At 47.2% G+C, this 23,891-nt stretch overlaps 2 protein-coding genes across 3 annotated transcripts in view; one reads left to right on the forward strand and one right to left on the reverse strand.

Moving 5' to 3' along the window:
- The window catches only part of LOC119457505 (thyroid receptor-interacting protein 11), a 124,884-nt gene extending 105,602 nt beyond the window's left edge, over nucleotides 1-19,282 (forward strand). For both annotated transcript variants that reach the window (XM_049670127.1, XM_049670128.1), the window contains 12 exons: nucleotides 703-837; nucleotides 935-1,015; nucleotides 1,265-2,604; nucleotides 3,075-3,146; nucleotides 3,262-3,383; nucleotides 4,057-4,199; nucleotides 9,134-9,237; nucleotides 9,912-10,011; nucleotides 11,536-11,617; nucleotides 14,326-14,440; nucleotides 14,985-15,107; nucleotides 18,901-19,282. In XM_049670127.1, the coding sequence (XP_049526084.1) occupies nucleotides 703-837; nucleotides 935-1,015; nucleotides 1,265-2,604; nucleotides 3,075-3,146; nucleotides 3,262-3,383; nucleotides 4,057-4,199; nucleotides 9,134-9,237; nucleotides 9,912-10,011; nucleotides 11,536-11,617; nucleotides 14,326-14,440; nucleotides 14,985-15,107; nucleotides 18,901-19,173 (2,690 nt within the window). In that variant the 3' untranslated portion in view covers nucleotides 19,174-19,282. The remainder of the gene's footprint in view (nucleotides 1-702; nucleotides 838-934; nucleotides 1,016-1,264; nucleotides 2,605-3,074; nucleotides 3,147-3,261; nucleotides 3,384-4,056; nucleotides 4,200-9,133; nucleotides 9,238-9,911; nucleotides 10,012-11,535; nucleotides 11,618-14,325; nucleotides 14,441-14,984; nucleotides 15,108-18,900) is intronic.
- Nucleotides 19,283-19,718: 436 nt separating this feature from the next.
- LOC119457506 (bone morphogenetic protein 2) overlaps nucleotides 19,719-23,891 on the reverse strand; it is a 62,062-nt gene continuing 57,889 nt past the window's right edge. The window contains exon 2 of the mRNA XM_037719094.2: nucleotides 19,719-22,021. Coding sequence (XP_037575022.1) covers nucleotides 20,908-22,011 — 1,104 coding nt within the window. The 5' untranslated portion in view covers nucleotides 22,012-22,021 and the 3' untranslated portion in view covers nucleotides 19,719-20,907. The remainder of the gene's footprint in view (nucleotides 22,022-23,891) is intronic.

Raw genomic sequence — 23,891 nt, forward strand, 5'->3', positions numbered from 1 at the left:
CCATTTGCACTGGGTCGGGGTTCTAGTCAAGCCTGTGTTAGCGGCTTTTTGACCACGGCCCTCAGCATCCAGAATGTTGGAAAGTTTGATTTGATATAAAAAAAAAATTACTTTAGTGCAAACATAGTTCTGACAAACGTATGAGTTCTACATGTGGAATTTGCAACTGTAAAATACATATTTAGTCATTTCATGAACATCCAGTGCTTTGCTGGAGATTGCAAAGATAGGCAATGGACGATGATGTTAAGGTAAAGCTTGGCTCCTTTGAAGACATGCCTTGGTAACACCGTTGTGTGTGTAGGCAAATAGCCATGCCTCTGGGCACGTGGTGTCTTGCTGTCGTGTGTGAGCTTTGGGGTGTCTGAAGGTAGATGCTGTGGTGAAGCCCTCGAAAAGGATTGGCCTCCTCTTCTCCCGCTGCCCTCTCATACTGTGGCTGCCGCCGGAGAGGGCTCTGCTACAGATGTACTGGTTGATTGTTATGTTCTCTTCAGAATTATGCACTGAAATAAAAAATGCTACCTAAACGTCCTTACTGTAACAAATATATGCCTACGAGCATGTCATTCCTTTTTTAAAGGTTTCTAAAAGCGTTCTCTCTTTTTTTGTGAGAGCAGCAATTACTTGGTCTTGTGAAGGCTTCCTGGGCAACTTTTTCATGAAGCAAGCTAATTCGAGGTTTTTTTGACATGTCCTCAGAAGCTGACGTGCCATCATCACAGCAAACGTCAAGCGCTGACCCACAAGTGCCCAAACCAAATGCCCCCGTGAGTGCGGAGCTGTTGAAGAAAAGAGAATCAAAAGATGGTGCCTGCCAGACTGATGTTGTGCCTGGTAAGGGCCTTTCATGGTGCCTCAGATGTTGTTTGTTGGCAAGCCATTGACTCGAGTGGGCCTTTATGTAAGTGGCACATCTGTTCTATCATTTCAGATAGTGTGGTCAAGCAGTTGCTTCAGGAAAAGCAGCAGTTGGAAGCAAGCCTTGTGGAGCTGGACCAACAGAATCAGGCAAGTTGGGCTTTAATGTTGAGTTTGGGAACATTCGTCAGTGGATCAAACCCATTGCTTGAATCGCTAGTGCTTTAATGCTAGCATTGTGTTTGAACTAGCTGCTTCTGAGTGTATCCACTCTCGGATGTTTTACTAAAAGCAGTCATTTCTGTGCTCCGCCAATATGTGCTTTGCACAATGTGGTTGCCTTGAGTAAGGAAATTCAGTTACACTTACTTGCTTATAGTAAACTGCATTTTTATGCAGGAAGCCCTTTCACAGTTGCTGGCCTTAAAAACAAAACTCGAGGACGAAAACCGCCACCAAGCCAAGGAGCTGAGGAAGCTAAAGGAGCTTGAGAACTATCGAAAGCCAGTCTCGTGTCAAGCCTCGCAGACAGACTCCACACCACTCAGAACTGCTTCGGTTGAGACAGAAAGCTTCACTACATTTACTACCTTGTCTTCAACAGGTGTACAGACTGAACTTGTCACAGAAACATCCCGAGAGTCCCCAGAACAGCACTTGGCAGGTTTCAAGTTGGAAGCTAGACTGCAGGAGAATTGCCAAGCCAAGGAGGAGCATGACAGAAACCTTGATGAGGCCAGAGAGAAGTGCGTTTGGCTTGAGCAAGAGCTTGCCAGCCGCAGCGCTCGAGAGGAAGAGCTGGAAAAGAAGCTACAGGAACTGACGGCCAGTGTCAAAACGGCCGCCACCAATGACGTCTTCGGCGAGCGTCAAGAAGGAGACGGAGCCGCGGCGCAGGACACCTCCACAACGGCCATGGCCAGCATGGAGGAGCGCCTCCGCAGCCTGCAGGCCGACAAGGACCGCATCCTATCGGTGATGAATGAAAAGTCACGCGAGAGTAGCTCGCTTAAGGCCGAGGTGCACCGGCTGCTGGGTGTAGTCGCCCAGGAGCGGCAGGCGGCAGCCAAGCTGCGTCGCGAGAAGGAGCAGCAGGTGGCCACAGCGGGTTCCCGGGAGAGCGAGGACACCGAGCTGACGCGGCAGGCCCTGCGCAACCTCTCGCAGCTCGTGCGAGACCGCGAGCTTGAGGTCGAGGCAGAGAAGCAGAAGAACAGCACGCTTCTCCAGCTCCTGCGGCAGTGCTCGCCGGTCGACCAGGACCAGCTTCAGGAGCTGCTGGAGGAGCGCGAGTCGCTCGCTCAGCGAGCTGCCCTTGCCGACGAGGAGCAGGGCCGCCTCAAGGTGGTGCTGCAGCAGAAGGAAGGGGAGCTGAGTGACCTGCGAGCAGAGGTGGACCGGCTCACTCTTGACTTGGGGCTGGTCCGGCTGGAGGTGGACTCTGTCACGCAGAAGCTGGAAGAAAAGACAAGCGCGCTCGCGGCTGTGCGGGAGGAAGCCCTCGCACTGAGGCAGCGGATAGCAGAGCTGGAAATGCGTGTGCGGGAGCACCAAAGGGACCAGCTTGTTCAACAGCATAGTGAAAGCCAAAGTTCACAAGATGCCGAGGAAGACAAAGCGGACAGTGAGTCACACAAGTCTCTCTCGAAGTGCAGTTCAGGTGGTGTGGAGCCTGTAGGCGGTCTGTCTTCTGGAGCCTTAGTGCAGCACTGGCAGACGCAAGCAGAGCAATATCAGAAGCAGGTGAGTTTAGCTTACTTAGTTTCAGCAATTCTTGTTCATGCCATCACAACTATCATAAACAAACATAGTAATGAATTATTAGAGATAATCGACCTGACCAGCTTATATTAGCGGATGTAGTTACGACATGGTCGCCTTCATGGAGGCTGGATAAGTGGTACCCATTAAGTTACAATTAAGGCTGAGTGTCAAATGAGGGCACATATAGACTGTTCACACCTTATGGCTGTCCTTTCAGCAGCTGTGTTTGACGCATTATTCTGCTTCTGGGCAGCTAAAAGAATTTCAATTAACCAAAAATTTCTTCTCACTTGTTTGAATTAACCTACTTCAGAATGTGTTGGAAACAATGAGTCACCCAGAATTTTTTAGATTGGTTTCAATTAACCAGAAATCAGAGTTTTAAGTATTGCTATTCTAATGCACTTGTGACATTAAGTTTTTTTCGCTGATTACTTTCTTCATTCCAGGTTCAAGAGTTGCAATTGAAAGAGGCTAAATTGAGCAAAGAACTGGAACGGCTCCGGACCCATCTTATTCAGGTGTGATTATGGCGCTTCGTTTTTCAGTGTTTCTTTATTATGAAAGTTGGTCTTTGTTCCTACGGTGTCACAGTCTCATTTACAGGTTGAGCTCATTCGGTGTTGTTCTGCGCAGATGGAAGAAAGCTATACTCAAGAGGCACTTCAGGCTGAGTCTCGGGAAGAAAGTCTTCGAACCCGCTTGATGAAACTGGAAGAGTGGGCACGGGTTTCTGAGTCTGCAGCTCAGAATGCCACGTAAGTGTGACAGACTAGCCGATTTTTATTTATTGCTGCTGCTCAGCTTAAAGGAGAAATGTTTTTAACCTGTTGCTTGTGCAACATTGTGCCAGTCGAAGATGTTTTTCCAAAGCTGTTTATGTGTGCCAGCTTCCTTTTTCACAAGACAGATTTGTCCATAACTACTTCTTATTGAAAAGTATCAACTCAAGGCTTTCATAACAAACATGATCATTAAAATCGGTAGTTAATTTTGTAGGTGCCTATTCATTACCTCTACATATGCCAAATATGGGATGGCAAGTTATTAAAAAGCCATAAACTTTCGAGAATTGTCAAGCCACCGTGGAGTTCTGGGAAGGGCAAAATTGGGAACATGGTAGATTTCACGATGTCGTGTCTGTCGCGTTTGAGATTTGAATATTTCTGTAATCACTCACTTGAAATTATTCGTGGCAACACCAACACCACTCGTAAAGCCAGGTAATCTCTTCAGTTTTGTAATGACAGCCGAATAATTATGTTTGTGGATATTTGTGAACATGAGAATAAAATTTAGTCTTGAGCCAGCACTTTGTCCTGGTCTTTGTTGATTGCATTTGTTTCCTCATGCTTCTTTGCCATCATAAAAGATGCAAAGAAGATGCATTAACCTCACTTACTGAGCCTGTGAAACTCTCATGCTGTGCAGGGAACAGGCGAGTCAGCAAGTGGGCAACCTTGCGCAGCAATTGGCCCAGGCCCAGTCACAGCAATCTGCGCTAGCTGAAGAACTGCGTCACAGCAAAGCCTCGCTTGCCAACCTGCAGTTGGTGCTGGACCACTTCCAGACAGGTCCTTCCTTTTATTTGTTGTTAAAGGGGCCCTGAAACACTTTTTTATCGAAGTCGAGAAATGCATTTGAAGTTAGACTATTTGAGAAATACTTTGCAGTAAAAAGTACTTCAATGCGTTTAGCAGAAGCGGAGTTATTGGGAATCAAAGATCACCTTTGATCCCCTTCGTGGTGCTCCCGCTTCTTCTTCAATGCCTTGCACTTCGGAGGCTGCGGCGGAGTGGGGCATGCTCACAATGTTCCACCTACTGAACAACACCGTGGTGCGTAGTTCAAATTTGATTTTGGACATTCACGTAGACACCACTACTTCCGATTTTGGTGTCTACGATGCGCCAAACTTGCAGGCTATCCCTCAACTTATGGTTTAGTTAATGGTGTGTCATCCCCTTGCTGTGCACTAGATAGCTACGTGCGGACGTGTTTTCTTTCATCGAGTGGCAAGTCGCACATTTTGGACTTAAGGGTCGCCTTGAGGTTCGCTCGTGCGTGTACGTTGGCAGCGCCCACATAGAGTAAGCAATGGATTCTGCACTGCCTACTTGCGTTGAGAGGATTCTGAACATAGTGACCTTCTTGAGCCTCGATGGTGACGCACCTTCAACATAACGACCTTCAGCGTCGATGGTGAGACACCTTGAAGGTGCGAAATCCGGGACGCAGATGCCCTGTTCCAGTCAGATGTTGGCACTTGGGCCGGTTAGCCTCATGCCTGGAGCTATGTACATCACCCACAGAGACCACTCGGAGAACACGGTTGTCCTCAGCGAGCTCAGTGAGCAGACCCACTGCGGGACTTCGTAGCGGCCTCAGTATCTATGCTAGGTCACAGGCCTAGCCACATGCAACTGTAGTGGCTAACTGTAGTGCGTGTTTGCACGGGCTAGAGCGCGCACTTGCACTCGTATGCTCCAGTCTTGCCGTGCTGAGTGGTGCGCACCAGCTTTGGCCTGCGCCAGTTTGACTTCTGGATAGTATAGCCTAGGGGTGTGCCAATAGTGATTTTTGAGACCAAATTAAATACAAATAGAATAGTGCCGAAAGCGAATCAAATCGAATTGAATATAGAATCATTTTCGAATAATGAACAGGCCGTTATTACAATGTTCACATCTTGGTATTCTTGAAGTTAGCAAGTTTCTGCCATAAAATAGTACATTGTGAAGTGTTGTTTATTAAATGCTCCACAAATGCAGCATTAGGAGCAAACAAGTAGTTTCTTCACATGCAGAGGACTCTTCAGGGAGCACGAATAATTGCTGTACAGCCTGTAAAGTATCTAAGTGACGTAGCCTGCTCCATTACGCAATTTCTCATGTTTTATGTCTATACTATGCTCACAGGTTTGGAAATTTACGCTACTTTTGCTCCAATTCTTTGTTTAATGAGTGCAGTTGACATTTTGAAATATTCGAAAAGTATTTGAAAAATATTCGCACTTACGAATAGTAGCTATTCGATTTGTTATTCGAAAGTTTCTAATATTCGCACACCCTTGCACAGAAAGCTTTCTTTATGCCTAAATCGTAAGTACATAGTAGACTATTTTGTGCGTAGTGCACTAGTATACTAGTGCATTCTCATTGAAAACATTCAGTGCAAAACATTCAGACCATACAGATATGCCCAGTTAACCGCACGCCTCCTCTCTGAAGAGGAACACTGTTGGCTTTAGCTTCTTTCACCAGTCTGTGCAATTTTGTTTGAAGTGGCTGTCTTCGAAGTGCGTCCTCTGGTCAGTTCGATAGTGTTAAAGAGGCCAGGAAATATAAATTGGCAGACTGGAATGTGGAGACTGAGGACTACCGCACTGCTGACTCGATTAAGGCCTGGGCTGCATATCACGTGTCAGAATCCCAGTTTTCACAATCTACTACGCATTCGTCTGTGCCTGTAATTTTACCATGCACTGTTACCAGTACCTTGTAAACAAATTAGTCACACACTATGTCTGTTGCTCAGTGCGACAAAATTTCAAGAAAATAAAATTAGTTTCTCTGCAAAAAACACAATGACACACAAGCAGAAATATTCATGTTTTGTTGCTTACTTTAAATATTAGCCTTTTTCATTTTCTGTGCATCTAAGCTCGGTCACTTGGCATATGCTACAAAATACCATGCACTCTAGGAGATGGTGTGTGGGCTAGATACACCAATGTTTTCCGTGTATATAATAATAGTGGCCAGTATCGCATGGTGTTTAATGCACCAGCAGATGCATCAGACTGGAAACGCCATGCTGGCTTACAGGAAGTAACAGAGCTCCAAGTTTAAGGGGCCCTGAAATGATTTTGACAATTTTGTACAAACGTACTGAGTCGTTAGAGTAGGTCCTTCTGATCATTAATCAACGCATTTAAGCGCTCCACGTAAAGCGTGTAATTTATTACAAGGTTTTAAAAGGTACATCGCTACCGATCGCAGCACGCCAATCTGCTGAGTTTTGTGACTAAGTGACGCTATTTGACCGTAACACGTCACTGGGCCAGCTATTCAATTGGCTGCCCAGGGCACGTCATCGATAATTTTTCCAACATTATGGTAAACAAATGTTGTTCGTAATAGTTTAGATGTTAGTTAATTTGTTTCTATAAATAGAAAGTAACAGAAAGAGAATGCACAAGAACATGTATCAGTACACTAAAAGCTCTTCCGGCCCACAGCAAGTGTCGTCTGCTTGTGTTAAAACGTGCTCCATGTTGACGAGAGCTGCGCGGTCAGTGTTGGTCTTGTTCTTTCTTTTCGCGAGCACCATGGTTCGCCCTAGTTGTGTCGTGGGCTGCAAACGTAGCGATCAGCGGCATGTCAAGCTGTGACAGCGTGCCCCGCTGCAAGGCAGCAGATGAGCGCAGTGGCTGCAGTGCAGTGGCTGCAGTGCAGTGGCTGCAGTGCAGTGGCTGCAGCGCAGTGGCTGCAGCGCATCGGACTGTCGGTATCCAAATGGCGCCAGAATCTATGTGTTTGCAGCCGTCACTTCACGTCGAAGGATTGCCACAATAGAGCTTAGCGTGTCCGGTATTCAGGTAAACACAAGCGTGTACTGGCCGTTTTGCCACGTTTTACGTGATGAACGGAGGCGCAAACGTAACTGCTTGCACAGTGCAGCCACCGTGCAAGCAGTTACGGTGGCACAAAGCTCAACCAAACACACAGCTAATATAGCAGTAACCAAGTTTTTTCTACTTTGCTGCTGGCTCAAATTTTTGGCAGGAGCGTAATCTTGAACACGTTGTCTTTTTATATGTTTAAAATGTTTTACACTTGGTTACAGGAATATTAGCTTTGTATTTGGCTCGTTAAACTCTGCGCCACCAGATGGCTGGACCGTACCGTGCATGTCGATCAGGCCGCTCACATACATCTGCGAAGCTCCTTCATCCCAGTGGTATGGAGGGCTTTAGTTTATGCCTTTGGCTATCCGTCAAAACACCCAGCTCGCCTGTGGTTACCGGAATACTGGACACGTTCGGCGCTGCGACAGAACGCTCGCAAGGCACGCTGCTTGATCGCGCTCGCTGGGGATCGACGGCCAGGCGGCTAGCGGAGAGGTTGGAGAGCCTTCGCGCGCTGGCTCCAAGAAAACCGGAAATAGACAACACGTCACAGCATGACGTAGAAGGCGGAGCTTTGCCCCAATCACTCGGCGAACGAGTTGAGGAGAAAATGCATGGCTAGGGAGGAGGGTAATTTGTAATTGTCCGTAGCTCTCTTAATATGAGACGCTTCACTTAAATTGTGACGCAAACGTTTTACTGTAGCTGTACCCTACGCGTCTACAAAATTTGTCTGAACCATTTCAGGGACCCTTTAAGCTCCTGTCGATGCCAAAACACAACAAGTGACCCAAATCATACATTTTCCTTGCACAATGCTTTACACCTACATTGAGCTAAAAGCACAGATGCGCAACGACAATTGCAAATAATTAGACAGTACTGTGACATAGGCTCTCTTAATTTTCATGACCCATTACGAGCCTTTCGGGTGTCTAGAAAAAGAAGTCATTATCCAACCATTTCTAGAACTAGGGCGCCTCGATGCCCCCTTAGCGAGGCAGCGAGGCCATCGAGGCGCCCTAGTTCGGCCATGAAGCACACCACACACTGGCACATTGTCATTGCAGCAAAATTACTGGGAAGGGATTTGTGAAGTCATCAGTCCTGTGTTCCTCTCTGCTTTTTAGTTCAAATGCATGTTGCAGATGTTGTATGTGTTTGATTCGGGTAACGTTGGCAGTCAGAATAGTTTGTCTTCGTTAAACTAGTGGGTGCTGAATAAAGTGAGCAAGAGGGCGAACACATCACAAGGAGTTAAGCATCATTCCAAGTCTAGCCTCTCAAGTGCAAGGCATGTTGAGCGGAAGTTTTCATGAACAACAGTGGGAGGAACACTGCGTTCTCTTAGTATATTCCTCGCATTGTTTTTCGTCCGAATTTGTGCACAATGTGCTTTTCATTGGACCTTTGTTTTACTCATTCTAGCGTGGCCATGTTTTAAGAGTTTCGATTTGCCTGCAAGCCTGATGCACTTGTATTTCAACCAATGAATCGATCTCATTTCTCCTATGAAAAACATATTGAATTGGAATCCCAAAGTTGTGGCTTAGGAGAGAGTTTTACTCAAGATATAGACTCCAGTGTGTTGTTTTTAGCGACAGCTTACATTCGTTTAGTATCGGCCTCTTGATGCTCAAGCTTCTGAAACTGCCTCTTGCATGCTCCTACATCCATTGAAATGTGACATATTTTCTTTCGTAGACTTTTTGACATGGCCTACATTTTTTTATTGGCCTCTAGAACATTCGTAAGCCGCCTTTAGAACCTTACTTTCAGTGGACGAGTGACCTTTGGATCCACTGAAGCATGACACATTTCATTTCACAGGCCTTCCTTTGTTTTAACTTTGTGTGTAAAATCTTCTGGCACTTGCAGAGAAGGACAGAGAGATTCAGTTGCTGCGCTCCTCATACGAGTCCCAGCTGTCCTTGGAGAGGGAGAAGTCTCGGCAGCTTGTTGCCCTGGTGACCCAAAAACAGGTGGGTCCACAGCAAAGCTTCCAAATACCCAAGTGTGCTGGGGCAGGAACTCAAATGTGATGTCAGTGTCACAGCTGTGTAGCCTAGAGGCATCATTGGATTACAGTGCGATGAAGAACTTGGCACTTGAGTACGTCTAATCTGTCTGTAACCTTTTGAAAGCTGCTAGCTAATGGCATTTAGTTTGCTGGATTTCAGAGAAATCTTCGTGATTAACTGTCGTAGCTTGTGGTGTTTGTATTTTGTCTCAAAACTCATTCAAGAGGCTTGCTGGGTTTAAGATTGTGTAGTGCTCATCTCACATGCCACTTACGGATGAGGCCAGATGGGCTGCGTGCTTGTGCACCTGGAACCCCCTTAGCTTTGTTTGTCTCGTGGCTCTAGAACTTTTGCCTGCTAGGACCACCTTAGCAATCTTAACACTTGTCCAGGCAGCAGATCTTGAAACATTATGTGATGTGAACTCTTGACAAAGACTGCTTTTGCGCAGTGCTTTGTGCACTATAATTTGGGTTTGTAAGTAAGTCTTTACTAGATATTAGGAATGCATTATCGTATTATCACAAGACAGTACTAAGAAAGGAGGAAAAGTGACTTTGTCCTTTCTTGTGCTCTTTGTATATCCCCAAGCTGTTTTGGCAGTGTGTGTGTATTCGCTGTTAACCAACCTGTAGGAGCAACTAGAAGGAAGCAGAGATGCTCTCGAAGCCGCTGAGCGCCTCAGCCAGCAGCTGGACCGTCGAGAGGAGGTGATAGCGGCGCTCAAGCAGCAACGTGAGTCCTCTGGTCCAGTTTAGCATGCAAAGCTTTCTGCCCTACTCCTCTTCTTTTTATCTCTCTCTCTCTCTCTCAATTCTCATTTCTTTTGCACTGATGGCTCAAGCACGGAAGTTTAGAACAACCCCCCAAGAAACTGGGAGGGGTGTCGGCATGGTCATGGCAAAGGGAGGTTTTTGCACGGTGACTGCCCCGGGAGAGAGAGAGACACCACTGCACCGGTGCCCTGCCGAGGCCTAATCTCATTTGGTATCTCTGGGGAGATAAGGGACGCCCGGGGAACCAGATGAGATGCTGTCTCGGGGAGGCCCACCCATGCATGGCGCACTTGCACCACCACCTTCAACCACCACTGCACATGTTCTGGTTCTTCTTGTCCTGTCTGTTGCTTTTCACGTTGTGACAACTGCTTGTCCTTCTATTTTTATCCTTTCCCTTATGAACCTTTGTTCTCACCGGCACTGCCAGCCATGGTGTTGCCTCCGTTTCTCGAATGCCTTGGCCTGCCGTTTGTCCCTTGTGGTGGAGTGCTTGTCAACCCTCGACAGCTGGAATCTTCATTTATGTGCTACTGCATTACTGGGTTTTCCTAAAGGTGGCAATGCTCCACTGGTGAATGAAGAGAGTGCCACCTTTTGCAGGCATGGTTGGTTCACTGTGCATGATTTCGGTGCTGAATGTTCTTCCGTTTTGTTGTTACGTTTGCCTGTATGCATAGTTGTCTTTGTGCTTTTTGATGTTTGCTGTTGTGAAACGCTGCGTTGGGGTATGGCTCTAGGTTATCTCTAAATGCATAGGCACCGAACAAAAGTTGATATACGTTTGTGACATTGAGGTGCTGTTGCTTGAGATCTTAAGCATTGTACACTGTGTGCACCTAGACATATAATGTAGCAGTTCTACTGAGGAGGTATAATGCCCACAGGAAATTGAACAGGAAAAGAAAAGTTTGTCCACATCATTTGCTAAAGGTACTGCATTAAGCAGAGCTGTTTATGGGAAACTGTGACATGTGCGTGTATTGAATGTAAACTTGGTTTTGTACGTTAGGACCATGGTTTTTTTTTTTTTACTCAACCTGTAATTTGCAGATCATAGTGCCTAACACAACAGAAAACACTGGAAAGATATTTTGTGGTTTGTCACCATAGCTCAGGTAGCTGACGTGTCCACTTTTTGCGCATGCACTTTGCCGCTTCCACGAGACGTACGAAAGCATGAAGCATGGCATTGCCCGGCTGCTGTTCCATCATTGTCATCATCTGCAAGAAGACGACCTCCCCCTGAACTGGGCCTGGGCTTGAGTATTACATCAGGTACTGGTCTGACAGATCTGGCACCAGTACCTGTGTGATATTCACTTCCCCGCCCCAGAGGCTGCATCGTCCTCCCTTCTCTCCTGTGCGTGGCCGTGCTGCTTTGAAAAGGCCTGCGTGTGTGTGGTCGTTGCATGATGGCAACGTGTGTGTGCTGCAACAAATCTTGCACTGAACATTCAGTAGTGCTTTTTGTCGTTTGCAGTCTCAGAGCGGGAAGCTGAGATGGAGAGGATACGTCAAGAGGTGCACGTTGTCCGTAGCACGACGGAGGGAAAAGTTGACAAGTACGTCCCTTTCTGAATGATCTTCATCGAGATTACATTGGGCTTCTTAACTGCTCATTGCCTGAATTTTGCTCACGTGAAGAACGACATATGAATTTCACTGAATACTAGTAGTATACTTGTACGGGATGTCAGCGCATCAGAACTGAGTTTGATGCCATTTGTTACACCAGAGTGAAATTTGTGGACCCGTAACAAAAAGCTGGATGAGCCACCTAGTGTGAATAAATGCCTTTATACCTGCACGTGTTATTTTTTTTTTTTCTTGTACATTCCTTGACTGAACCAAACTGCCTCACATCTTATGACAGCCTGTAAAACAGCTGGTGTAGCAGTGATGACAACTGTGATTTTGTACGCCTGAATGGATGCAGCCACCCAAGTTTTGTGGAGTGTTCAACTTCATTAGAAACTCCTTGTGCAGAGCGTCCTCATGTAGGCCAACATTTTCTTACCGGGCTACTACAGATGATGTCAGAATCCAGCTTTCGCCACTTAAGCATCTCATTCTAATTTAGTAGCTCGGAATTGGTGTGTTGCAAAATTGCCACAGTCAGCTAGAATAGTTTAACAAAGTTCCTTGCTGGCACTGACAGGTTTTATACCGTACAAATGCTGGGTGGAGAGGTGGGTCGGATCCATCCCTGGGGCGGTATTCTGTAAGAGTCCACCTAGTCAACTGTCCACTTCGGCTATCACCATTAGGTGCCGCTTCACAAGCACGAAGGTGCCAGCCAGTCTCCTTTGCGCTCGTGAAGCAGGAGCCAATGGCGGCAGCCGAAGTGGACAGTCCACTAGGTGGACTCTTACAGAATACCCCCCCCCCCCCCCCCTGAACACCTCTGTTGCAGTTAATATAGTCCCGCATACTGGATTGTTACCTGAGCATGTTCACATTGTGCGCCAGCATTGACAAAGAGCTCATTGAATGCATGGCCATTTAACATGAAAGGGACCCTCTGATTACCATTTGAGGTGCAGAGATTTATTTAGTTTTAGTACCTCAGTGGCCCCAATGGAGTTTTCACATGATGCATTGGTGTAGCTACTTGTAGAAGATGCTTTCATTGGCTTCTTTGAAATGGGCAGGGCTGGAGGGGTGTTGATGGGCAGACCATTCCAATCTGTTGAAATCTGCACGAAGAATGATCACTGGTGTGACGAAGAATGATCACTGGTGTGTGGTGAGATTGACTGAAAGACCAGCTTAAGATGGTTGAGGTGACTTGAAGTCTGGTGGGCTGATGTTATGGGAGGGGTTTGAGGTGCTGCCTGATAAAACTTATGTAAAAGCAATGAGAAGCCGCCACACAATGAAAGGTCGCGAAGCTTAGCATGTGATTTTATGGCATGATGCTCAAATTATTAAATAATCTGAGATGTATACAAACTTATCCTTTGGCTTTGCTGGTACGTGTTACTCAGTTTGTTGCCCTTAAGCTGCATCTTAAGCCCAAACCGCATTCACGCGATTTTGTGCGCGACGGCGACGAGCGACGGCTTCGAGCGACGAAACGGGCCGTCGCGCGAACAGATCGCTCGGTCTTTTCGCTCAATCGCTCGGTTCTAGAAATCTAGAATTCGTCGCTCGTCGCCCGGAAGTGCTATGAGCGACTAGCCAATAGCGCGAAGCCGGAACAGGATGTACATCAATGACGTAGAAAACCGGAACAGGATCAGGATCAGTAGTGACACTGGCGGTTCAGCGAGCGCGGTCGGGAACAGGAAAGCCCCTCGCGGGAACCGTCTGCCGCGCTTCGCAGACGGAACGGGCGAAGTACTCAATTTTGATACGTACAAGAAAAAAAAAACCTACTGCAAGACCTTCAGAAATACTTTGTTACTTTATACAGCAAAACAAATCAACTTAAATTATTACAGAATGTGCCACGCTAGGTTTGGTGCTCACTCGCTCCCCTAATACCGGCAACACTGGAGAGCCGTCGCACGATGCCGTCGCTCGCATGCGGGTTTGCTTGCAGGCGACGAGCAAACGCGACAGCCAACTCCATCGCGTCGCTTGTCGCTGTCGCGCGCAAGATCGCGTGAATGCGGTTTATACTTTATGTCTCTTCATGCGTTCTGCACTTCTCTTTTGAAACTACTACCTCTTAAAGGTTATATTGAACATCTTTTGTATGGTGTGTTTATGTTTCATTCATTCACTCACCCATTTCTGCAAGTGCCTGTAATACTTTGACACCTTGTGTAATTCACTTATGTAATGTGAAAATGGGAAAAACGAATTAGAACAGAACAGGATAGCAGGCAGGCTGCTTTCCTTCTCATTGGCTTGCTTCTAATCCACAATGTAGCCCTTACTCAAGTATTATTGCGCAACACAAAGACACGGACATGAGAGAAGAAGAACACACACCAAGCACAAATGCTTTGTATGTGTTCTTCTTCTCTCATGTCCGTGTCTTTGTGTTGCGCAATACTTGAGTAATGGATTACCAACTTGACCGGAATGCTGCTCTCATTAATGTAGCCCTCATGAATTGTATCTAGAGAACCTAGGATGGCATATTCAGTTCTGCACAGTGCTACATATTCTTCATATCTTCTTTTTAAAACATACTCAGGAATGGTATTTCAGTCAGTCACGAATGCACATGCTCCCTTTATTGAAGTACATTCTGTGAAGGCAGTGAAACATGCTCTTGCAGGTAAAAGTCACCTCGAAGTCGTTTGCTTTCTTTGTGCAGGCAGATAATGAAGAGTTTAGTGCTGGGCTACTTCAGCAGTCCCCAAGGTCAGCGTCCAGAAGTGGTCCGACTACTGGCTCGTGTGTTGGACTTCAGCCGAGACGAAATGGACAAGGCAAGTTCCTCTTCATGCTGTCTGCTCTTCCTCAAATTTTGCCGTTGTTTAGAGCAATGACGATCATACGGCACTTTATACTAATTAACATTGATAGTCATATAGTGCAGAAATGCTAGGTTAATGCGTAAAGTGAAACAGTCTTGACACCTGTTCTCCTCGGTTATTATTTCTGACCCTTGTGCTGATCAACATTGGCACCCTTAGAATATAGACGTCCAGTGGCCAGCACTAAAGAATGAATGGCAATGATCTGAAAAAAAAAATATTGTCTGTAACTTTGCCCTAGACTGGATTCAGCTACTCAATATTATGAGAATATTGATTACAGCACTTGCATAAACTGAAGATATTCCTGTATGAGGTGGGATGTTGTGCATTTTGATTTTTGGCAGCTCGCAGTGACAGTTATTGTTTTACTCTCTCTACTTTTGCTTCTAGAAGTCATCACGGAGCTGTGTAGTTTGCATAACTTGACAGGCAGCTAAGCAAGTTCTATAAACAGACTGTGGAAAAAAAAATCTTTTCCATGATTCTCTCACAGGCTGGCATCAGCCTGGGTTCTCAAGATGGCAGGATCCACATAGGCTGGATTTCCGGCTTCTTTCGGAAGTCCACCGGAGCTGGCACTGGCACCGGTGCCATATCCAGGCCACTTAACCGAGAGGTAAGGAAGTGGCCATTTGCGGCGGTCAGCTTGTCTGAACACCAGCACCTCCTGATATAGAGTGTACAGAATCGTTTATGATGTCAAGGTTGCTTGTGTGAGAAAGGACACTGGAAACTGCATGTGGCAGCTCCTCATTTGCTAATGCCTCTTTATCTGAGAGGGGACAAAAAATGATGAATTTAAGTGTTGATCTTTTCTTGCACTCTATCTCATTTGATACATTGTTTGTGTGGGGACACAAGATTGTGTTGGCCATGCCAATGCATTCTATTTGTTGCAAAAAAAAAAAGAAAAAATATTTTCCTCAACTTTGCAGTTTGACAATGACAGTTTCTTATTGCCCGTAAGCTTTACAACTGTTCCAGCTCACGTATAACACCCGTCTACTGCCTACTAGAGCACTGCACGGGCCGATTTTTTCGGCCCGAGCCCGGGCCCGTTTTTACATTGGGCGGCCCCGCCCGAGCCCGATCAAAACTATTATGGCGAGACCCGGGCTCGGCCCGGGCCCGGAAATAATCTACGTTACCCGCCCGGCCCGGCCCGCCACCCCTTTACCTTAGGCCCGAGCCCGGCTCGAAACTGGCCCGAACCCGGCCCGAGACTGAAAAATACATGTTTTTCAGAGTTGAGAGGCCCGAGAATAACTCGCTGCACGTTACATGCACACCACCAGAAAGCCCGAGCCCGGCCCGGGCCCGCGTCAAAAAACCCGAGCCCGGCCCGGGCCCGGGTCAAAAAGCACACGCCATGCCCGAGCCCGGCCCGAGCCCGTGAAAAAACTGCTCTACCTGGCCCGGCCCGGCCCGTGGGCCGGGCCGGGCCCGGGCTTTCGGGTAAGCCCGAGCCCGTGCAGTGCTCTACGGCCTACATACAGTTTAGAGCCCCAAATACAACCTGCAAGAAAGCATGGAAAAAAGGTCTATGTGTTACATACACTACTAGCACAATTAACTACTTATAACTACACTGCAACCTTTATTAAAAGAAACAGAAACGATCTTATGTTCTCTGTTCACTCCCTTTCACTAGTGCTCGTTGTTGAGGCATGGTACAGGCAATGTGGAGCTTACTCAAATGTGAATTTTACTTTATCCAGCTCTGCGGCCAGGCTCTTAGCCAGACATTTATGTCGGGAAGGGGGGAGGGGGGTTCTCAGCCAATAACTACCATTCCTCCCCCTCCTTCACCTCTCTCTCTCTCTCTCACTGTATGTATATATATATATATATATAGTTACGGCGAGGCAAACACAACAGAAAACGTATTTACAGTATATTTACAAGGCGATCAAGCGTTCAACCATATGGCCGAGAGCACGCGCTAGATCATCAGCGTCTTCTTCATCGCTGCACCTCTAGAGGAATCATACCGTGACAATATAAATATATATATATATATATCCTGTCCTGGGCGTCTTTAAGCATCGTATGATATGACTAATAACCATCGGGCCCCTCTATTTCCTTTCTTCTCATTCATTTATATATATATATATATATATATATATATATATATATATATATATATATATATATATATATATATATATAGGAGTTGTACAACACGCAAAGACAAACTCCTAGCACTCCCCGGACAAGAATGCTTTAACAACAAGGAAGCACGTTTTTGCGTTGCCGAAACAGCACTTTGCATAACTTCTGAAAAAAATTTTTCATTGCTGATCCGTGCAGCCACTTCGCATGAACTTATGCTATCATCCTTATGCTATCTTTAAAAATGATGATAAAAAAATTTTGTTTACTAATTGAAGCATTTATATAACGTATGTCGATGACCTAGCTGGTAGCTGGACTTAGAAAAGCAAACAGCGCTTTCGGGGTTGTGGGCATGCTATATTATTCTATATTTAAAAATAAAGCAACGAAGCTTTGCGCTAGAACTTTGATAGTATCATAAAATGCAAGTTTCACTCATTTTCGGTGACCTGCTGTCGACTTGTTTGAAAAGATGTTTGGAAGTAACTTGCAATCATGGTATTGTAGTTATCACGCGATGCATATTGTTATTTGATCACACTTAGGAATTGATGAGGAAGACAGTTCGAAGCAGGGCTCCTTCCTGTTTAGAAGTTCTACCTTTGTGAAAATTGCGGCATCTGTAGTTCGCAGTAAAATAAGGGCCAGTACCTACGAGAGATTTTAAAGTGTCGTGTCTCATGACACCGTCTTTTCTGAAAATTTCCGGGACGTTTAGTTAGGATAGGGCCTCAGCTACTCGACTGGCCGCGGCTGTCTGGTGTTGAGCGATTGGGCAGTGACGGGATGCTCTCCCTATGTCCATAATTATCCGCCAACTTTGTTCTTGGTGCATTCTATGTGCATCCCCCCTACTCGTGTCCATCATCCCACTCCCTTCTTAAAATTCTCGTCCTTTAGTCACTGTCGCACTGTTTCTTCATGGACTTCGAGGCTACCTGCCCTCCCACCTGTTGGGATGTGGTGGTTTCTTATCGTCCCTGGCCCAGCACCCTTGTCCTTGCTATATTTTGCCGTGCGCAAATCAGCTTTCTCTAGGGCTTTCTTCTTTCTTGTCCCGTATTTTTGCCCTGTTTTTATTCTTAACAGCGTGTACAAACTAGCCTAACAGCAAGCTCTTCTCAAGTTTATTAACATAATGAAAGTTGGCAACAAGGGAAAGAAAAAGAAGAAAAAAAGGGGGGGGGGAGGGGTGCTTGTTATGCGTTTCATAGACAAGCAGGTCACAATATTTTCGGAATGCTTTTCTTCCGCGCAGTGTGGTCGACCATTCGGTCAAGTACCAGAAATGAGAAGCTCTTCGACAACACGACCCCCCCAAACCCTCCCCCGGCTACGCCAATGTCTGCGACAATGCAAATTTTGCTTGTAGACCTGTCTTCATGGTGATGTACGGGGTGTTGTAGAGAAGCCATACAAGAAGGCTGAATTTGTCAGTTGGCCACGATAGGCCGGCAAGATATTAGATTGCAGGCACATGCTACTGCAAAAATTCTTTGCTATGTTTTTTCTTCTTGAAGCTGTAAGTATCTGAAACATATTATTTACAAGGGTTAGCGGGAACATAAAGTGGTCACAGTTCTTATCGTAGAATACTTGTACACAAGAGTGAGTAGCTTGTGCTCAAAACTCCACATAATCGCAAAAAATTGTGGCAGGGTTTGGGGAGAAGGGTAAACCTTTATTCACTGTTGTACGACTCTATGACTTGGTAAGCGCTAACATGTGCACAGCTCAAGGGAATTTTATTACTTGAGAGGTGTGCAACATGGCTGTTCATACAGCTATTAGATAAATTCTGGTTGGAGTGTGTCCCTTGGAGACGGGACTTTATGGCTGCCACTTAGCAATAAGTTCATTAACATAAGGAACTTATTAAGTTACAGGCATCTAATTTTCGGCTTTACACATGTTGCATTGCTGTGATGTAGCTGAACCGAGTTTTTCAGACACTCCACTTGCATATTTAGTCCTTGCAGTCACACACAATGAAGGAGTGTTTATCTTGTTTCCATGTACTGTGCTATTACAAAGAGGCCCAGAAACTAGGTGCGCCTCCACACCATCGCCTGTCTGTATTGTGGTGCAAAAGATGGAACTTGCCAGCTCAATTTCTTGCTGCAGCTGCCTCATGTACGTAAGGACACTCGTGCATAGCACCAGAAGCACATGAAAGAGCCCCGTGTGGTGGAAATGAATGCCTCATAGCCCGAGTGTTGCCTTGGGGCCCTATGAATGGATGAAACAGTCAAACGTTGTAACCTGTCGTTTGTTTTTTTTCTTTCTTGCAGTCCTTTTCGGCACTGTTTGTCAAGTTCCTGCAGGAGGAGTCCGAGCCTCAGAAAGAGGTGCGCTTACCCGTGGAGGCCATGGCTTTAGGAACCGTGTCCCGGCTGCCAGCAATCAAAGCTGCTCCTAAAGCAGCAGCCACCAATACACCGCACCTTTTGCTGCAACCGATCTCGGAGTCCCTGCCAACTTTAGCTCCAGTGACACTGGCACCTGAGGATTCCAAGAGCAGCGCCACCAACTCTACTGCATTCCTCCAAGAAATGCTCAGCTGAGCCTAGCAAGCCGTGGTGCTTTCTCTGCACTCAGCTTGAAAATATTTGCCTCGGCCCACTGCACGATGACTCTTTTTTAGAATATATGTTATTTTTGTATGTTGTGTCAGCTAGCCTTTCACTGCTCACACACAAACATGCGGCCTTCACAGTTTACTGGCACCACCTGCATTCTGTGTACAGGGGGTGCCAGTGTGTAAGGAAACTCCTTTCCCGTGTTGAAACAATGATTGCTGCACAAGTACCAGTTGGACACCTATGCCTGCTGAGTAGTTAATAGTGGTCAATAAAGTGTCGTGTCATGTGGTCCATCATTTGCTTTACCACATGAAACTAAGGTCATTTGGAAGTTTGAAATGGAAATTATGCATACCATTTCATATCGGCTTCTTTGTACATTGGTACCTATGGATGACTTCAAGAACAACCAGTTTCATCAAAACTCTTGTTGGTGTCTTGGAGATATTGTGTCTCTTACAATATTGCTAGAGGTAATATGCTGATTGTATGATCCACTCAAAAGCAATAATTGAAGTAATCAAATATGTATGCCCACTGTTGTGCTTTTGTTTTATTGATACATAAGTTTTGCATCAGCTATTTCGCAGAAGAGCTTCATCACCGTGATTTGCACATGGTACAAGGTAAACATAGTCATACAGTGTACACAAGCAAGACATTATATTGATACTGGTTTATACATTTTTTTTTAATCTGTCTGCTAATAAGCAGCAGAACGATGTTTTGAGATTCCTTCTGAACACCCCGACAGACTGTGCAATTAATTCAATGCACAACTAAATAAAAATAGAGAAAATACAAAAATAAAGTCTGCCATTGTTCACTTCCATTTGTTTCATATGCTGCCAGGAAAATAGCAAAACAAAGCATGGCACATCTGAATAGGTGAGCGTGCAATGTCACATTCAAAATTCATGCTATGAGCCCTTGTGCATCGAGCACTTCCTCTTCACCAAGTTGCTCAGGTTGACAAGCAAGCATTGTTAAGGCTTTCTAAGGCAATCTAATGCAAAAGCTTGGGCCTCACTCAACAACACTTGTGGTACTACTATTTTATATACCATTTTGTCAATGTGAAGGACAGAGAACCTGCTCAAGCATGCCCATTCAAGTAATTGTCATCTGTTGTATGAAGCAATCGGACAAGCGCTGTACAGAGCATGCCTTGGTTGTAAGTACTGTAAAGCATTCACTCGTGCTTAGCACAGCTGCTAGACAAGCCAGCAGTTGGGTCATTGACCAGATTTCCCTACATATTTTTTCATCTTGTATAGCAGCAGCCAGCATCGATTCGTTTCGACTTGTGGTCCCTAAAAACCTGTTCTCACAGGGACAGTGGTATAGTTAGTAGGCCATTTAATTAGGCCATTGGATTGTCTTTCAAAGGCACAGTAGCATCACTTGACACTTAACATTTCGTCCTTGAGGGGAAGTCTTAATGAGCAGCCCTGGCGCTGGCTTGACTTCCTCACTCAGTCCCGAAAGACGTGTCGTCTCAAGGTGTAGTGGTGTCGACTAGGTTTCCAGTTTCCAGAGGCTGTTTGGCGAATCTCGGGGTTTGAGAGATCGATGGCACCACCAGTGTCGCCTTATCCAGTCCTCGAAGGCACCCTGCGGGTCACTTGTCTCGAGCTGATCACCTCGCACCACTTTTGTTACGAGCGTCGTTGAGATTCAGTTTCAAATGCCACGAGAAGACGTTGAAGAGTGCTATCACCTGCACCCGCATCCCTCGACGACCATGTCCTGGTAGTTCTTGAGGACGACGCGCTCGAACGCGTCCACGTACAGCAGTGACACGGGCGACAGGTCAGTGGGCACACAGCACGCGCCGGGCACCTTGCTGGCACGCATCGAGTTGACCAGCGACTGCACGATCGCGTGGTTGGTGCTGTTCAGATGGTCGGGCATCGGGAACGGGCACGTGCCGTGGCAGTAGTACGCCTCGTAGCTGGGCGGCGCCACGATCCAGTCGTTCCAGCCCACGTGACTGAACTCGATGCGCAGCGAGTGGCGGCGGCACGCGTCGCGCCCCTGCTTGCCCTGCGGCTGCTTGCGGCGCCGGGCGCCGCGGCGCACCCGCGAAGGCGCCGCCGCCGCGCTCTTGCCGTCGGCCGAGTACGTCACTAGCACGGGCCGCCTCGGGGCCCAGTACCGCTCGCTGTGCCGCTCGCGCCGCAGGAGGACCCGGCTGGAGTTGGAGGCGCCCGTCCGGGCGTCGACGACCTGGACGTAGAGGCCGTGGTTGGGCTCCCCGACCAGCCAGCGCCGCACCGCCGGAAGCACGTCTAGGGCCAGCCAGCCCTTGTGACGCGACGAGACGGCACGCGTGTCCAGGAGCCTGAGGTGCGCCTCGCCCAGTTTGCGCGTGGCCGGCCGGAGCACTTCGTACGCTCGGACCAGTTCGACGGGCGCCGGCCCACCGGGGCACTCGGCGGGCTCGGCCGGAAGCCGGAAAAGGCGCAGTTCGGCGCCCAGCAGGCTCTCGTCCGGGTTTCCGCTCACGTTGAAGCGGAAGCGGGCTCCGCCGGTCTGCGCCTCGCGGTCCGGGCCCCAGGGCGTGTGACTGCGGACGGTGTCGGCGGCGCCGCCAGTGGTCAGGAAGGCCCCCTCGTTGTCTTGCCACTTGGAGAACAGCCTGGCCATGTGGTCCGGCACCACAGGTAGCCTGGAGCCTCTGTGCGGGGCCGATTCCAGACCGAGGGCCTGGAGCAGGCGCGCCTTGGCCAGCTCCAGCGATGGATCGCCGCCCGCCTGCACTCCGTGCGGCAACAGGAGAGGCGGCCACAGTAGCAGCAGCCACTTAGTGCGGTCCATGTTACGGTACCTGCAATATGGACGAGAGAACGTTCACCCAGAGCGACGAGGTTCGCATCGCCCGCCGATATTGGACACCGATTCTATTTTATCGTTATTGCTTTTTGGCCGACTGCGTCCGTCTAGATTACGGGAAGCGGCTCGAAAAGCGAGCAAAAGATGTCCTTGCGGCGCGCGCCACGTGTTCGCGCGTGCTTGAGCCACGCGATGCAGAGGACGAGTGCGGGAGGGGTTCGACGACTGTGGGCGCGCAGGCCAACAACAAGGGTGGCGACTTGACAGCAGCACTTGGCGGTGCTGCGAGTCGAGGCCAAATACTGCGAGACAGACATGCGTGTCCGGTTAGGACCAAATATCAAACCAGTGACTGCAATCTCGTCCACTGCATACACTGCCAGGAAATGGATATCTTAGGGATGTGTCGAATACGTCCTGCGGACGTCCCTCGGTCGTTTCGCCGCACTTTCAGTGTCCTGCAGACATCCCTTGCATGTCCGCGAGGGCATGGGCGCATGCTGCGTATATTTTACGGACATATGCCAGGGCCTTTTTTTGCACAGTGTTTGCTATATAAGGTATTACGTTAGCAGCGCACGCTGTGTGCCAGATTCAACGGCAGAGCGCCAACGCATCAATCAATCAGTCAACCACTCATCCAGTTTAATTACATCTTGTAGAAGTGGGCAAGTTTGGGCGAACAGCGAAACAATTCGCTTGAAAACCGAAGCCCCCTTACACAAGGTGGCGCAATGCCAACTGCCATTTTTCAACTAGTGAAGCAGGGAAAAAAGTAAAAGTCTGTAAATGCAACCAAGCATGCCATTTATTTCCCCCCGATTACAAGGTATTTTTTTTTTTTGAATACTACATCAGGCAGATGGCCTCCGTTTACATCAATGCATTGTTGCAAACGTTTCTTGAAGTTGTTGTACACGTGCCTCCGTAGGTCCTCATGAATGGCGGCAACTTAAGTCACCAGTGGCTTGCTTGAGTTCTCATGATATGCTTCTGGAACACACGGTCTATGAGGAACCCCCACTGAGTTCGGGCGACCGAGCTGGCCAAGCGATTCCGCCGAAACGAGAGATAACAGTTCCGAATATTGTACGAACTATACAGCCATACTGTTTCGCGCGGTGTGGGCTGTTGCTCCATCCTGCTTGAAATAAAGGTTTCTGGGGTCAGTGCCAAGCTATCGTAAGTTTTCTTGAACAATTAAGCCTTCCAACATAGTGACATAACGTTCTGAAGCAACTGTCACTGTTAATTGTAATTTTCTGAGATATACGGGCCTAGAATTCCGTACTGACTCCACACCAAACCGCCATGAAATTCCCCCCCGCCGCCTCTATCGCGGCGGCACGAGGCACACAGCAGCCGCATACAAGCGTGTTACCCACATGGAAGATGGATAATGTACATATGTCTCAGCTCACAGTTTCTGAGAATGTAACAAAAGTTACACGATTATATAAAATTTACAAGACACCAGCTTGTATTTTCTGCTTTAACACTATTCGGTAATTCATCTGTTATCAAGTACAGATACCTTGTGTGCAAACGTTACGGGCGCACACACGCGTAAGACGTTTTGCTCAAGGCTGGCCAAGTTGGTCCACGGTATAAAGAAATTTAATATAGAAAAAAAAAAGTCAGGGGGAGCCATTAAAATCTCTCTAAAAATGGACTGCTGTTCTACTTACTTTTTAAACAAAGCACTGTTTTATATATTGAAGCACAAAAGTAACTGGAACGCCCATGTATTTCGTCTCACACTTCGGGAAATATGACATGGACAAGACTGAACAGCTCAAGATGTCCGTTCCTTTTTTTTTTTGCGTTCTTTTAATTTTCTTTATGGCTTAGTGAACTAACTGAAG

Source organism: Dermacentor silvarum, chromosome 7, assembly GCF_013339745.2.
Source record: "Dermacentor silvarum isolate Dsil-2018 chromosome 7, BIME_Dsil_1.4, whole genome shotgun sequence".
Taxonomy (NCBI): Eukaryota; Metazoa; Arthropoda; class Arachnida; order Ixodida; family Ixodidae; genus Dermacentor; species Dermacentor silvarum.